The following is a 14,334-nucleotide window of genomic DNA, read 5'->3' as shown; positions in this document are numbered from 1 at the left end:
TTAACTATTAGGCAGGTACACTTTCGCTCCAGCGGAGATGTCGAGTATGCCTCTGTCTGTGAACGTCGTGAGGACTAAACGGGTTTGTTTCCCCACGACTCCGCGGCGGGTGGCCTACCTGGTTGAGTGGCTTATATGAAAGCCACTGTGTATTTCAATCTTCGCCTTGGATCTTATCATGAACACGATTCGAAAGGGCTTCAAGACTATAAAGACTATATATTACCACAGACTTGGTTAGCTTCCCCATCATTGTGCCATCGAGATTAGAGATACCCTCACTCTCCCTTCGGCAAGGTGAACTCCCGCGACAAAACTCCCGCGACAAGACTGCCAGGACCAGTAAAGGGTGAACTCCCGACGATGGTGATATTTGTTTTGCTCAGAGCTGGGGTCTCCCCGCTTGCTCCTGGCCAGTAATTTTGCTAGACACTTTTTCGAACCCTACTAATTGTAGACTGTCTTTGTTGTTCTTTCCTACCCCTAGAATAAGATCTTGATTGCAACTCTGATCGAAAGGGATCAATGAGACAGCGGGTCCTCGATCGCTCTATTTTCAAACTCTGTGATCCAAAAGTGCTGATGAGGTCCATCTTTCATGTACTCTACCCCCTGACCTTCGAGCTCGGCGATGGCAGCAGTTTCCCGCAGGTTATATCCCTCCTGTGTGTCGGTACGGTAGTCAAAATTCTCTAAATCTCCCCATACGGCACAGCGCTTGAGAGAGGGTAGCTTCTCTGCCCTTTCCGCAGCGAAACCCTGAAACAATCTTCGCCAGATGTCGCAATGACCCTCAAGCTCAATAAAGACCTCTTCGATACTGGGTGGAAGCACGTCCACCAGCTTGGGGATTTGGCCATCCTTTTTGCGATCCCATTTTTCAAATCCAGGTCGTGGCGGTGAAGGTTTCAAATGTCCCAGCCGTTCGCCGGAGGCTGGGTTTGGACCGATAAAGACCCATGCTCCGACCTCGAGCCTCTTGAGTGCCGTAAAGTTATGCAATGACCACACGGCCGTGGTGTATGGGTAATTCTCGAGCGGCAGGGCAATTCCCAGGTCAGTAATGCTGTCGCCAAGAGTCTGCGGGACGGGGGAGGCATAAGGCATGACGGGGCGAGCAGTGGCCACCGCCTTGAGGAACCCATCAAGATCCCACTCGCTCCCCGCCGCGGCTGACCCATAAAAGCCGGTAGTCTTGGGTTCATGCATGCATCTCAGGACCTTGAGGAAAGGCATGCGATGGACAAGTCCAGCTATTCCTGCGGGACCGAGTGCTGAACCATACAGTTCGAGGCGCTCGATTCCGCTGTACGGCTGGACTGACTTGAGCAAAGCAGACGATGGCGACGGGCCATGATATTCACCCGCTGGCTCCTCTTCGTCCGCGATCAGGCATGTGGCAAACACATTTCGCACGCGTGATGAGGCAAAGACCGCATCAAGGGCTCTCGTGGCCATGAAGTTTTCCGGCCTCTTCTCAATATCGGTGCGGACTTCGCGGAGATTGTTCAGTGGTGAGGTGAGGTGGCCGCAGGCGCGAAGTGCGAGCACAGACGCCTTTGTGTGACTGGTAGTGACATCCTCAGTGATGTGGCCAGCTTCAGCTAGCTTATGAGAACCCATTGTGCGAGATATGTCGTCGTCTTCGATACGCGCCACCATAAGTTCAAGGACTCTTTGAGAGTCTCGCAGTTGATCGCTGGCAATGCCCGGGTCCGCAGACAAATCAGCTTTCCGGCGAAGAATGAGCGTCTGGAGCTTGTCCAGCTGGGTGAACAGCAGCACGACGAGTTGCATGACGGCAACTTCCATCTCTGCTTTCATCATATCTCTCTCCTCCCAGGAAGCATCGTCGCTCATCGAGTAGTCGCGTTGGCTTTGGCTTCCGTCGTCGATGCCGACAAGACTCTTGAACTGCCGAACCCTGCCGAACCAAGCTGTCGTGTCTACACCAGCGGCCCGGAACCATGGCGAGTCCACGACGGCCTCAAACAATAGCCCTGCTCCAGCGCTTCTCGTTCGCCCCGAGTCCTGTTTGCGTATCCATTCGAGCCCTGCATTTGTGTACCGCGGCGCATCTCTGTTGTCGCCGATTTCGTCGAGTTCCAGGGATTTTTGTTCACCGTCCTGCGCGACTGTCAAGGTGCGTGCGTATCGCGCAATCTCCGGATGCGCAGCAATACCGAGGGTGTAATCCACCAGAGTCTGAATCAGATATGCAGTGTCTGTGTAGGGCGCACGAATCTTGATGTGGCGAAAAAGACGCCTGTGCTCGTTGTGCTGCGCGATCAGATCGGTACTACTCAAGTAGGCGGTCTTACACGTGAGCATCAGGCTCTCGAAGTCATCGGTACACCAGATCCTGGCGGCGACTAGCCGGAGCAGCTCAGTCGGGAGCGCAAGCAGGCGGGATGCCATTGCTTCCTTCTGTTGCTCGGCTCCCAGTCGCAGTGCGGATGCTATCGGCACAGGGGACGGAGCATCGCCGCGCCCTGAAGGCTTGGGTGGAATGTATTCACGTGGCATGCTGATGCGGCATGACGGGGAGGAGTGCTGGCTCTTGCAAGAAATACAGTGCGGGTGTATCAAGTATCCCCGGATAAAACAAGGCATGGCGGGGAGAGTCTCACACAATCACTACGCACATCTGCCCAGGTGTCCTAGCGTGCAGCGCGCGAACAGGGGTACAACCAGCATAACAGTTCACACGTCAGCGGACATCGTATGGAAGCGGGGCCAGATCTTGATCCGCCAGGTCCCATATTGCTGCTCTAGAATAAACTTTGCAGGTGCTCCGTGGATTTGGGAAATATACAGTATCACATTGCCTTCCAATAGACAGGTTGAAATTGTCTTGGTGTTGCGAGATTGATCTAAAATGCTAATATCTCGCATCTGGTCGAAGGCTGATTGACACAAGTAAGACGATGGAGGTCCTCCATCCAAACATGAGACTATATTCACCATACAGACCGTTCAGACTGGGAGAAGTTTCGAGGAGATGTGTGAAGGGCAGCAATAAATTATTGCCTAGTCCGGCACGAGGCTGGCTGGTTCGAAGGTGAGATGCTCCATCGTATGATCAGCACACCCATGCCAAGGAAGAGCGGGTCAATCTTGGGTCCTCACGATCTTTTTCCAGCAGTAAGCAAGAACGTCATCTTTTATCTTCACCTCGATCGCTCACCCTGGGTCCAAGATTCGAAAACATAACTCTCTTCTCATGTCAACGACAAAATGGAATACCCGCCAACAGTTCAGCAGGTGACTGCCCATCCTGCCTTCACGACAGCGATATGGGGCCTCAGGCCCACACAGTCAGGTCTTCTCCCTGTCGGTGAGGTGAGGACGACTCCTGCAAAAGTCAGCTGGGAAGTACACGGCCACGGGCCGCTCAAAATTATCGTACGCAACCGTCACTGGCTCACTTCAAGCCAGCAAACCCGTCGCTAACTACGGGTATCAGTTCATCTGCGGTCTGGGCCTCGCTAAAGCAGACTTCCAGAACCAGACCCTCTTCTTTGGGCACAACAACGGCGACAAGTACTCGCTCCTCCTCGTTGATAATCGCGGTCTCGGCGGCTCAGCTGCTGGCTGTCCCTTGCACCGCACCAGCACATCGCACATGGCTCTCGATATACTCGAAGTTGCTGACCACCTCGGCTGGACCGATCCGCGACAGCTGCACATCTGTGGAGGGAGCATGGGCGGGATGATTGCGCAGGAGCTCGCGTTCGCGGCGCCCTCGCGGGTATGCACACTCAGCCTGTGGAGCACCACGGCGCGGTACGAAAACACTTCAGAGTCGTGGTGGCAGGGAGTCAAGGATATGCTGGGGATGGTATGGCCCAAGACGCTGGAGGACGAAGTAAGACACATCGCGAAAATCGCATACCCACCGGAGTGGCTGGCCGCGGAGGATGATGTTGATCTCCCTGGACCGATGACGCCGGGGCTCAACGGTCAGACACCGTTGAGGTTTGTGAACAACTATGAACGATTCGTGGCTGTGGAGGTGGCGAAACGGAAGACTCCCGGGAGTTTCACGTTCTCTGGGTTCGCTATGCATGCAGCTGCTGCGGCAACGCATAGCAAGACGCCTGAGCAGCTGAGGAGTTTGGCTGATGAGGTTGGAAGGGAACGAATCATGATCGTGCATGGCTCAGAGGATAAAGCCATGCCCGTGCTGCTAGGTAGGAAGTTGATCGACCATGTCCAGCCGGCACAAGCCTTTATCGTGGATGGACTTGCTCACGCGCCGATTCATGAGCGGCCCACATGGTTCAACGAATTGTTGGCAGGGATATTTGACATGGGGGAGAAGATGACTACACATATCGCTTGAAATCGCTCTCTTGGAGAGATGAAGAGAGCATGTTTCCCGGAATGAGCTTCACCTTGGCCAAAGAGATGTTACAGTAGTCTTCCGGCAGAGACGAGCAGCGAAGACGAAGTTTGACAATTTAACAGTAGACCATTTCATTCATCTCTGTCCTGAAGGTTTTATCTCTATACTCTGGTGCTCATTCCAGTCTGGTTTACTAAAACCATCAAGGCATACATCAATGGCCATAGTCTGTCTTTGGAATCAGAGACGAAGGATGCAAGCAATAATATCTCTTATCTCCTTTCCGGTGGGATATCGAGGCCATAGAGTTACTTTGACAGTCACTACATAATTAAGACTATCCACCTCTAAGTCCATGCCGCATAGATTGTGTCGGTGTGAGTGGCGGAAGGAATACAACCCCTATGATGCGGAACAAGGATCACTCAAAGTGGACATTTTCATGGGCTGTTCTGGCCAACGCAGCCAGGGTTCGTGACTGACTTCAGCGTTTAGACCCTGATCATACGGGTGTGACATCATAGAGCGAAGCTGTGGATCAACTTCTCCTCAAGGCAGTCGGGTCTTGGCAGTCGTGTTTATGTCGATATGAAATGTCGGAGGCTGGGCCTAATATATCAGGTAGGTGCATGTATGCCGCTGCATCATATAGATTTGCACAGTTCAAGGACAACACAAAATGTGTCAAAGCGAGGACAATAATGAATAGCCTCTGCTCCACGTCTCTCACCATGCCGGTATTACACTTTCTGGATCACGCTTTCTCTTCATTAGGCGCATCCGGGGTATCTAAAGCTTAACAAGGTACTCGATCTGGTCCGTGAGCACCAGCTCCTCGCTCCTGCCTTTACCGGAGCGAAGACCCGATAACAAGTCTTGTCCTCCTGAAGGATTACAGACTTGGCCTCCTGAAGGAGTACAGACTCGTAAGGCTCCAAACCAAGACACTGCCGCGGCCTGGGCCGCCGCTACTCCACACATGTAAGCGGCTCCTGCTCATGTCAGCCCCTTGAAAAGGTAGCCACGAAGCGGACATGAGTGATCGCAGTGCGTACGAAGCTCAATGACGTCTATACTAATAGTTCTTTTGACTCCAGCAATATAAGCCGACAAGAGCTGCCGTATTTGGCTGGTTGCCGGTCGCGGCGGTTTAGCGTACGCTTGAGCACATCTCAACCTCTGCGATGGCTTATGTCTACTTGGCTGCAGCCCACCTGGAGGAGCGGCCTGTCAACCTCCAGCCAGCTGAATGGCCTGGTACTTTCTTGGAGGGGGGATACAGTGGGACTCCTTACGAGCTTTATCTTTTGGCGGTGGAGGTGAGGACAGGGATCGCGGGCGCGTGGGAATGCCTGCTGGGGCTCGGAGAACCTAGCCAGCCGGGATCTCAATCCGCCACAGATAGTCAACATGGGTTGCCAGTAACCCGACCGGGGGCGACTCATCATGCCCGATATCTACGCACAAAAGATCGTGAAGGAAAAGCAATCAGACCGTGAGACATAGAGTATAAGCTGCCTCTCTATCTTTTTTACAAACTATATAAGACCTCCAGACATACCTACCGTTATGGTCTATTCCTAAACCACCGCACTCTCAATTGTTTCCGAGTCGAACCCCGCAGCCCTTTATTTAATACTTACCAGCCCATATCCCATAATGCATTTCAAGACAGCCACTATTGTCGCCCTCACGGCTTCGCTCGGCGGTAACCTCTTTACCAGCGCGGCTCCGGTCGCTGACGTCACCATCCCCAAAACCCTGGAGATACGCGAGATACTAGGGGACAAGACTATCTCGCTGGGCAAGCGAGATGGTGGCTTCTTAGGCTCCTGCAGAAACGTGCGCCTTGACGGCGGGGCGAAGACCTGGCTCGTTGCCGAATGCCGCAACCTTTCAGGCGGCTGGCCCACCTCCAGGCTCAACATGAATCGGTGCTTCGTTAACTCCAACGGGAGACTGGGATACCTCCAAAAGTATGTCATCACTATTCCTAGGCTTATGACCTTGCCTGGATCTCGCCGTTCGAGACCAGCACGCGAGCGAAGAAACCAACTAACAATTTGCATTGCTCGTTGACGTCAATAGTGGTGGATATGGCGGCTCGTGTGACGTGGGCGGTAGCTTTCTTTCCCCGTCCAACGAACTAGTTATTAACTGCCCCGGTTATAATGGAGTATGGTCGGGAACTTTGGCCTACCGGATTAGTATGTCATGATGGCTGCAGAGGCTTGCTTCTCCAACGCCGAGCCAGATGGTATGAGAGTAAACTAACAGGTGTTATTTAGACGACCATATCACCAACGCCTCTGGCCAGCTGATGTGCTTCGGTGGCAGCACCTGATCAGGCCACCCGTTCTGCTCGCCCGGCGCAAAAGGCATGCTTTCAGTACCGTGTGGCTCGATGAGGACGGAGGGGTATGCCTGAAGGCGCGTACGGGGCATGGAATGAGACGGACAGGCCACGGACTTGGCGATGCGTTGCCCACATTCATGGTTCTATGATGTGCTTCCCCAGCCTGTGGAAGGGCATGCTTGACAGCCAAGGACAAATATCATGTCTCCAGATGGCTAAATAATTAGGCTACTGTGTGAGGTTCAATGAGACAATCTGTGGCCCGCAAATGTTATGCGAAGGAAGCAACTACGTGGTGCTGAAGACTGCTACCTAGGTAGCATAGAGGTCGTGACCCAACAAGCTCATTAAGGCTCACGTAGCGTACGCCACTTTCGTCTACCTTTTGACCTGGTCTGCTCATTGTAATCTGTGAAGCATGCTCCGAGAAAGGCAAGGCATCGCCAGTACGTGAATCTCGTGGTCTACCCAGGAATACTTAACTTTATCAGACGATGCCGCCTCCACAGAGATAGAGATTCCTCACCGCCTCAGCACGGCGACAGGAACGCGGCCCTCTAAGTCGACCTGGCAACAGCGAGAAACTTTACTGATCCACCAGGTCGGGCTCGGCTCTACCACACGGTCCCCACCACTCCTCACACCTCACAGGGACCCAGGTGAATATTTTTGCACGCAGCCGTAACGGCGTTCACGAAGCAACAGACCCTGAGACCCTCTAGAATTTCTCGTCATTAGGTAACTTGCCAGCACGCCCCGGTAGTCTCCCCACAGAGAGCCCCGCTGCAAGTCTGGGTGGTGACAGAAAAATGACCTGGAAACAATCGATAAGAGAACAAAAGACGGGGGCCCGATCTGGAAGAAAATGGCATTGTCCCCATCGCCCTGCTGGCAGATGAGGGGCAAAGAGGGGCAAAAGAACGCGGCGGTCGTTTTCTAGCACTCCACTAGTAGCTTGAGCAGGGCCCATATTGCAGGGATTAGGGCCCGGAAAGGCTGCTGGAGCCCAATCATGGGTTCCTGGCACAGTGACAACCTGACAGCACTTGGTGGGGCATGCATGAAGTCAGGGTCCAGCTTTTTTTTATTTGCCGCTTGGGCGATCAGAAGCTGGAAGAAAAAAAAAGCGCTGGGAGGAGGGGTTCTTGTTCGCTCTCTTTTTTGTTTACATTGGAGAGAGCTGCCCCTCCTCGACCTCTTTATAAGTTTTGTGCCAGCTCCCGCCAGCTTGCTTGCTCCCATCTCTTCATCTCATCTGCATATCTTTCATTTTTTACGTCTCCTTCCTGTCGTCCTTCTTCGCAAGATACCCCCCGAAAATTACCTTCCTTTCCCACCACGCACACACACACCACCACAACCACAACCATGTCTGTCGACCAGGGAATCGAGATCGACCCCCAGACCATCAAGGAGCTCGAGCTTCTCGAGGCTGCGCTGTCCGATGTCGACACCGAGATCATTGCCAAGCAGTACCTGATGACCAAGGACATCTTTGCGCAGCGCCACCAGACCATCTCCAAGGTACGTTATTTTCCGGCTTCAGCAGCCCACCACGACACCACTGGAGCGTGTCAGGAGCTAATAGAGATCGAAAAATCAGATCAAGCACTTCTGGAGTGTTGTTTTTAATAACGCACAGGTCGACCTCGAGGCTGCCATCACCCCCAACGACCGCGAGATCTTTGAGCATGCCCTGACCGGGATCGAGGTTGTCCGCCCCGAGATCCCCGCCACTGCCAAGATTGGCGACACCGGCCTCGGCGGCTACGGCGAGCCCCGGTCTGTGACGCTGCGCTTCCAGTTCAGCGAGAACCCTTGGTTCACCGACAGCGTGCTCGAGAAGACTCTCTACTACCGGTACTCGAAGGACGGCGAGGCCGGCCTGGTGTCTGACCCGATCAAGATCAACTGGAAGGCCGGCAAGGATGTCACCGAGGGCCTGACGGACGCGGCGTACGCCTTCTGGCAGGCGCAGCGCAAGATGGCCAGCCAGAACCTGGACGGCGTGGTCGCCGGCGACGCCCGCAAGGCCCGGGACGCCGAGGCCAAGAAGATGCCCGAGTACAAGACGGTCGTCGACACGCTCGAGAACAAGGTCGAGGGCGCCATCAGCTTCTTCAACTTCTTCTCGTACCGCGGCCGCTGGACCAGCGCCGCCGAGAGCAAGGAGGCCAAGGCCGAGCTCGACGCCAAGCGCCAGGCCGCCCTCGCCGGCAAGCCCGTCGCCGAGGACAAGGACGAGGACGAGGATGACGACGACGAGGACCTGCCCGCCGAGGCCGAGGCCGAGACCTTCCCGGCCGGCCACGAGGTCGCCGTCACCATTGCCGAGGACATCTACCCCGGTGCCATTGACTACTTCATGTCCGAGACGCTCGACACCGACGACGAGCTCGACGGCCTTGACCTCGACGAGGACGACAGCGAGGACGATGACGATGTTGAGATGTCGTAAAGACAGGGATGGGGAATGATAAACGGAACAAAAGTCTCGATTTAGCGTGGTTATATCATGGGCATGGGAAAACGGGATGACAGGGTCTAGACGGATGAAAACAAACTGAATGAATTATTTTGCTAATCAAGGCCATGTGTTTCCATTCGTAATCGCACGTTTTATCTTTCGAGAGCGCATCTTCGTACCCATCACAGCTCCGTGGACAGCGATGGTCCGATCCCCACTTCCTACCAGTCGATTGAGCCGGGGTCAAGTCAGGGGTCAAGACATGGGCAAGCCACACACTCTGTGCTTATCCGAGCGCCGAGCGCCGACTCCGCGCGCGCAATAACCAGCCACAAGCACGATTGTGGCGCTGGTTGCCATGTTGACGCCCGCCTGCCTGTCTATGATAAGTACATAAGCATGTCCATTGGCGGCCATTCTCACCAGCATAGTCACACAGCATTTTTATATTTGGTGCAACGACGAAGATCAGCTGAACCCGAGATGCGCACTCAGATCCCTTTCTTGCTGCTGGGCCTTGCCCAGGGCGGACTTTCCCACCAGCCGGCTCAAAATGTCATTGCGTCCAGCTCTGACCACGCTCACGTGCATGAGGGCGCGATCACCCACGACATGATCGAGGCCGCCCTCGAGAAGCATGCCGATCCTGTTGATGCACTGCTCTTTCTCGACCCAGCGCTCGCGGCTCACGTCAATGAGCCGCGTCTGCTCCATCTCCTGGGAGACAAGGAGGCCAAGTGGCTGACCGAGGGCGACAAGATGCGCCTCCGTCGGCAGAGGCGCAAATTCATCGACATCACCGGGTACGAGGATTACTACAACGATGTCGAGTCATTATTTGCTGGGGACCCTCGTAAGTACAGTCTTTGTTCAACTTCAATTCCTCGTGAGAAATCAATCGTCGTCTGACCTGCTGCTCCAGACCTGCCCGACTTCACGCACCAGCGCCTGATCAAGCCGCTCCTCAGTCTCGTCTCAACAGACAGGATGAGGACGGCGATCGAGCACTTCTCCAGCTATTACAACCGCTACTACGGCGGCGTCATCGGTGCCAAGAGTGCCCGCTGGCTGCACGACGAGATTGCCGAGGTGCGTCCCAGACTTTCACTGCAAGCCTCCAAACTCGCCCATTCACTTTGAGTTGACCGCCTCTCCAGATCATCCAAGCTGCTCCCTTTGGCACCCACATCTCGCTCGAATACTTCACCCACCCGTTCCCCCAGTCCTCCATCATCGCCCGCTTCGAGCCCAAGGTCCGCAACTCGTCCCTGCCCTTGACCATCCTCGGCGCCCACCAGGACTCGGCAAACTACCTGTTCCCGCTGCTGGCCGCCCCCGGCGCCGACGACGACGGCTCCGGCACCGTCAGCATCCTCGAGGCCTTCCGCGTGCTCGCGTCGAGCGGGTACCAGCCCGCCAACGGGCCCGTCGAGTTCCACTGGTACGCGGCCGAGGAGGGCGGCCTGCTGGGCAGCCAGGCGATCGCGCGGTTCAAGAAGGACCAGAACGCGCGCGTGGGCGCCATGATGGAGTTCGACATGACGGCCTTCATCGCCGCCAACGCCACCGAGTCGATCGGGTTCGTCAAGACCCAGTCGGACGAGAGGCTGACCGAGTGGGCGGTCAAGCTGAGCACCGAGTACGTCGACATCCCCGCGCACGTGTACGGCCTCAGCGAGGGCGCAGGGTCCGACTACATGTCGTGGACGCAGCTCAAGTACCCGGCGACTTTTGCCACCGAGGGCAACCCGCTTGCTGGTGGGAACGGGGGCTTTGGCGAGTTCGACCCGTACGTGCACACGAGCAAGGATACAATGTATGTGAATGACACGACGGGCGTGTACTCGATTGATGTAAGTGATCCTGCGAATGTTTTGTTCTGTGTGGAGGGAGTCCGGTATGCTGACAAGCTCAGCACATGGCGCGGTTCTCGGAGCTGGCCATCGCGTTCGTGGTCGAGCAGGCTGGTTGGGATAACAAGTGGAGGTAGACTGATGTGGAGGGACACAATAGTCTGGTTTTGCGATAACTTGCAGTCCGGTAGTACGGCTATTTTGGTTTCAACGTCACTCTTTTGGAAATGTAGATATCGGGTGTGTCCGCAATGGAAGCGAGAGACTGTCTCCCACTAGAACTACGTCAATGGATGAAAATGGGTGGCAGCTCCTTTTGATTCCCGCTCTCCTTGGCCCTATTTGGACACTCCCACAAGAGTGTATGCGCCACCAGCCACCGTATCGAGAACCAACACCTCTCCAGCCTCGCTGTCTCTTCCTTCTGAAGCCAGTTTCACACCAGTGTCCGCCGCAGTCACACTCACCTTCCCACCAATCCTCGACTGAATCACCACCTTCGTAACCTTTCCCCCATCCCACTCCGCACTCACAACAAATCCTCCCCTCGCCACAAGTCCGCCAAACCGCCCCTTGACACTACTCGGCATTAGCGCCGGCAACACGCGGATCAACACCCGCTGCCCATCACCACCATCTTGATCATCATACTCGTGGCTCTGCAGGAGGGACTCCGCAATGGCGGCCGTCCCGCCAAAGTTGCCGTCGATCTGGAACGCCGCGGGTGGGCCCGCGTCCAGGAGGCTGTTGTGCGTGAGATTGACGAGCAGCGCGGCAATGTCGGCCTGCACGCTCTTGCCGTCGAGCACACGGGCGTGCAGCGCCGTGGTCCAAGCGCGGGACCAGCCCATGTCGCCGGCGTCATTCCTGTGAATGGGTGAGGAAGGGTAAGTAAGCAATCTCGGAGTGGTGATTTTTCCGTTATGACAATGGCTTGTCCATGAATGTGCAGGGGCTTGGGGGGAAAAGAGCAAAAAGCGACTTACGAGACCCTCCACGCCAGGGCTGCCACCGCCGCATCCCAGGTCTTCTTGTCCCCCCTCTTGATCTCGCTCCCCGGGAACAGGCCGTAGAGATGCGACATGTGCCGATGCCCCGGCTCCGTCTCGTTGAAGTCCTCGATCCACTCCATCAGCCTGCCCGTGCGGGACGAGACCGCCAGCGGCGGCAGCTTGTCCCTCAGGGTCTTGACGTTGCGTATCAGCTGCGTCTCCGGCTTGCCCAGTACGGCCGTTGCAGCGAAGAGATTGTCAAACAGCTCCCGCAGGAGGGTGTTGTCCATCGTCGAGCCGACCGTCATGCTCCCCGTGATCGAGCCGTTCTTGTACGAGTTCTCCGGGGAGGTGCTCGGATTCGTGACCTTCCACCCTTTGTAGTCCGTCAGGAAGTCCTCGAAGAACTCGGCCGCCTCGTAGAACAGGTAGTAGTACTTTTCCAGGAACGCTGCGTCCCGCGTGTACAGGTAGTGCTCGTAGATGTGGCTGACCAGCCAGACGCCGCCGAGCGGCCAGTACGCGCCCGGCGCCCAGATGTCCTGTGGTGCAGTGTCGCCCCAGATGTCGGTGTTGTGGTGGGCCAGCCAGCCGCGGGCCGAGTACATCTCGGTCGCGGTGCGCTTGCCGGAGGTGTAGATCTTCTCGATCAGGTCGAAGAGGGGCTGGTTGAGTTCTTGGAGGTCTGTAGGGGGAGGCGATGTGAGTCGTGACGTGTCTACAGCGGGGTCGAGCGAAAGGCGTGCAGGGAAGAGGTTGACCTACCTGTGACTTGGGAAGGCCAATAGTTCATCTCGAGGTTGATACTGAAAGCTGGTTAGTAAGCTACTAATTTGAGACTCTGCTGCCAACATCGCCTACTTGATAGTGAATTTTGAGCCCTGGTATCATGTCAGTTTCGGTCAGTCAAACGCCTCGCGAACACTTTTTGTGGAAGAGACATACCCATCCTGGACTCAGCTCGTTGTTCCAGATACCTTGGAGGTTCGCGGGAAAAGTGCCCGGCCGCGACGACGAGATGAGGAGATATCTCCCAAACTGGAAATAAAGCGACACGAACTCTGGATCAAACGCCCCCTGGCCGAGTGTCTGCCTCCGCTTGTCCGTCGGCATGGACCTCTGCTCGTCAGTCGACTCGCCCAGCGAGAACTCCGTCCTACCGAAGAGCTCTTGGTAGTCCTTGACGTGCTCGTCCCGGATCTCCTGATACGTCCTCGCCGCTGCCGCAGCCAGCTTGGTCTTGGCCTCGCCCAGGGGATCCTGACAGCGCACAGTTGTCTCTGTGTCCGAATACACCCAGACTTCATCCGCACCCATGACCTGCACGTTGTCCCCAATCTGCCGGCTCGTCCCGCCGAGGTATCTGACCCTAGCACCCGTGACCGCGCGGATGTCGCCAGAGCTGTACAGAGAAAAAATGCTGTGCCCGTCCTCGGCATACGACTTGTCAACGAACCGATTCTGTCCGTCCGAGGGCCTCTCGAACTTGACCCTGACGCTCAGCTTGCCGGGCTCCGACGCCGTCAGCCGGACCGCAAGAACACTCGCGGGCACGCTGGCAATGTACTCGCGCTTGTACGCCACACCCCCGGCCTCAAAGTATACCCCCGCGGTGCCGTCGCTAAGGTCCAGCCAGCGCTCGTACCCGCCAATGTCGGACGTGTTGACCCCGTCGTACTTGATCCACAGGTCTCCGCCAGGCTGGTAGATGCGCATGCTGGTCGGGGTCCCGCTGAGACCCAGGGCGGCCTCGAGCTCTGCCTTCGGGGCCTCCCCCTGGACGAGAAGCTGCTGGACCGTCTTGAGGGTGGACGCGGCGTCCGGGTTGAGCCGGTCCATGGCGGTGCCGGACCAGAATGAGTCCTCGTTTGTGGAGATGATTTCCTGGGTCGGCACGCCGCGGATCATCCCGCCTAGGCGTCCGTTGCCAATGGGCATCGAGTCGTTCCATAGAGTGCCCCGGGAGGTGTACCATAGTCGCAGGGGGTGGGCAGAGGATCTGGGAGGAGAGAAGTCGTCGTCATTCTGGCCAGGGGACATGGCCATGGCCATTGTCGAGAGAGGTATCAGCGAGTGTGAGAGCTTCATGGTCACATCAGTTTCCTGCCAGTATCAAGGGCTCTCTTGAGTTTCCAGGGGACAAAGGGAAATCACCTCAAAGGGTAGGTGACAGCTTTACATACACGGCTACGGGCGAAAATACCCCGTGCTCGTGCCAATTTCTCCGCACGAATTGGGCATGCCCGATTTTATTGTCGATCGCTCGATGCCCGGTCACTAGCGAATGAACCCCTGTGGACGGAATGCCGTTCGAGTAC

The 14,334-nt window shown here is 56.0% G+C and overlaps 6 protein-coding genes across 6 annotated transcripts; 4 read left to right on the top strand and 2 right to left on the bottom strand.

Annotated features, from left to right (window-relative positions):
* Window positions 1-332: 332 nt before the first annotated feature.
* On the bottom strand, window positions 333-2,362 carry B0I36DRAFT_326409 (uncharacterized protein). The gene has a single exon (XM_046154341.1). The coding sequence runs from the start codon at window positions 2,329-2,331 to the stop codon at window positions 523-525; it is 1,809 nt and encodes a 602-aa protein (XP_046012121.1). The 5' UTR covers window positions 2,332-2,362; the 3' UTR covers window positions 333-522.
* Window positions 2,363-3,237: 875 nt separating this feature from the next.
* On the top strand, window positions 3,238-4,345 carry B0I36DRAFT_245824 (Alpha/Beta hydrolase protein; the record flags this gene model as incomplete). Its single annotated transcript, XM_046150187.1, has 2 exons — window positions 3,238-3,405; window positions 3,467-4,345. The coding sequence occupies 2 exons, from the start codon at window positions 3,238-3,240 to the stop codon at window positions 4,343-4,345; spliced, it is 1,047 nt and encodes a 348-aa protein (XP_046012120.1).
* Window positions 4,346-6,007: 1,662 nt separating this feature from the next.
* On the top strand, window positions 6,008-6,692 carry B0I36DRAFT_364305 (uncharacterized protein; the record flags this gene model as incomplete). The annotated part of the gene is made up of 3 exons (XM_046158940.1): window positions 6,008-6,324; window positions 6,437-6,555; window positions 6,637-6,692. The coding sequence occupies 3 exons, from the start codon at window positions 6,008-6,010 to the stop codon at window positions 6,690-6,692; spliced, it is 492 nt and encodes a 163-aa protein (XP_046012119.1).
* Window positions 6,693-7,842: 1,150 nt separating this feature from the next.
* Window positions 7,843-9,335, top strand: B0I36DRAFT_385182 (uncharacterized protein). The gene is made up of 2 exons (XM_046161051.1): window positions 7,843-8,228; window positions 8,308-9,335. The coding sequence occupies exons 1-2, from the start codon at window positions 8,073-8,075 to the stop codon at window positions 9,160-9,162; spliced, it is 1,011 nt and encodes a 336-aa protein (XP_046012118.1). The 5' UTR covers window positions 7,843-8,072; the 3' UTR covers window positions 9,163-9,335.
* A 319-nt stretch (window positions 9,336-9,654) lies between these two features.
* B0I36DRAFT_364303 (uncharacterized protein) lies at window positions 9,655-11,161 on the top strand (the record flags this gene model as incomplete). The annotated part of the gene is made up of 4 exons (XM_046158939.1): window positions 9,655-10,024; window positions 10,094-10,260; window positions 10,329-11,024; window positions 11,087-11,161. The coding sequence occupies 4 exons, from the start codon at window positions 9,655-9,657 to the stop codon at window positions 11,159-11,161; spliced, it is 1,308 nt and encodes a 435-aa protein (XP_046012117.1).
* Window positions 11,162-11,362: 201 nt separating this feature from the next.
* B0I36DRAFT_291593 (alpha-L-fucosidase 2) lies at window positions 11,363-14,056 on the bottom strand (the record flags this gene model as incomplete). Its single annotated transcript, XM_046151744.1, has 5 exons — window positions 11,363-11,891; window positions 12,011-12,701; window positions 12,782-12,822; window positions 12,878-12,897; window positions 12,962-14,056. The coding sequence occupies 5 exons, from the start codon at window positions 14,054-14,056 to the stop codon at window positions 11,363-11,365; spliced, it is 2,376 nt and encodes a 791-aa protein (XP_046012116.1).
* Between the last annotated feature and the right edge of the window lie 278 nt (window positions 14,057-14,334).

This window comes from Microdochium trichocladiopsis (genome assembly GCF_020744255.1).
Source record: "Microdochium trichocladiopsis strain MPI-CAGE-CH-0230 chromosome Unknown B0I36scaffold_6, whole genome shotgun sequence".
In the NCBI taxonomy this organism is placed as follows: Eukaryota; Fungi; Ascomycota; class Sordariomycetes; order Xylariales; family Microdochiaceae; genus Microdochium; species Microdochium trichocladiopsis.
This window is presented reverse-complemented; position numbering and strand designations above follow the sequence as displayed.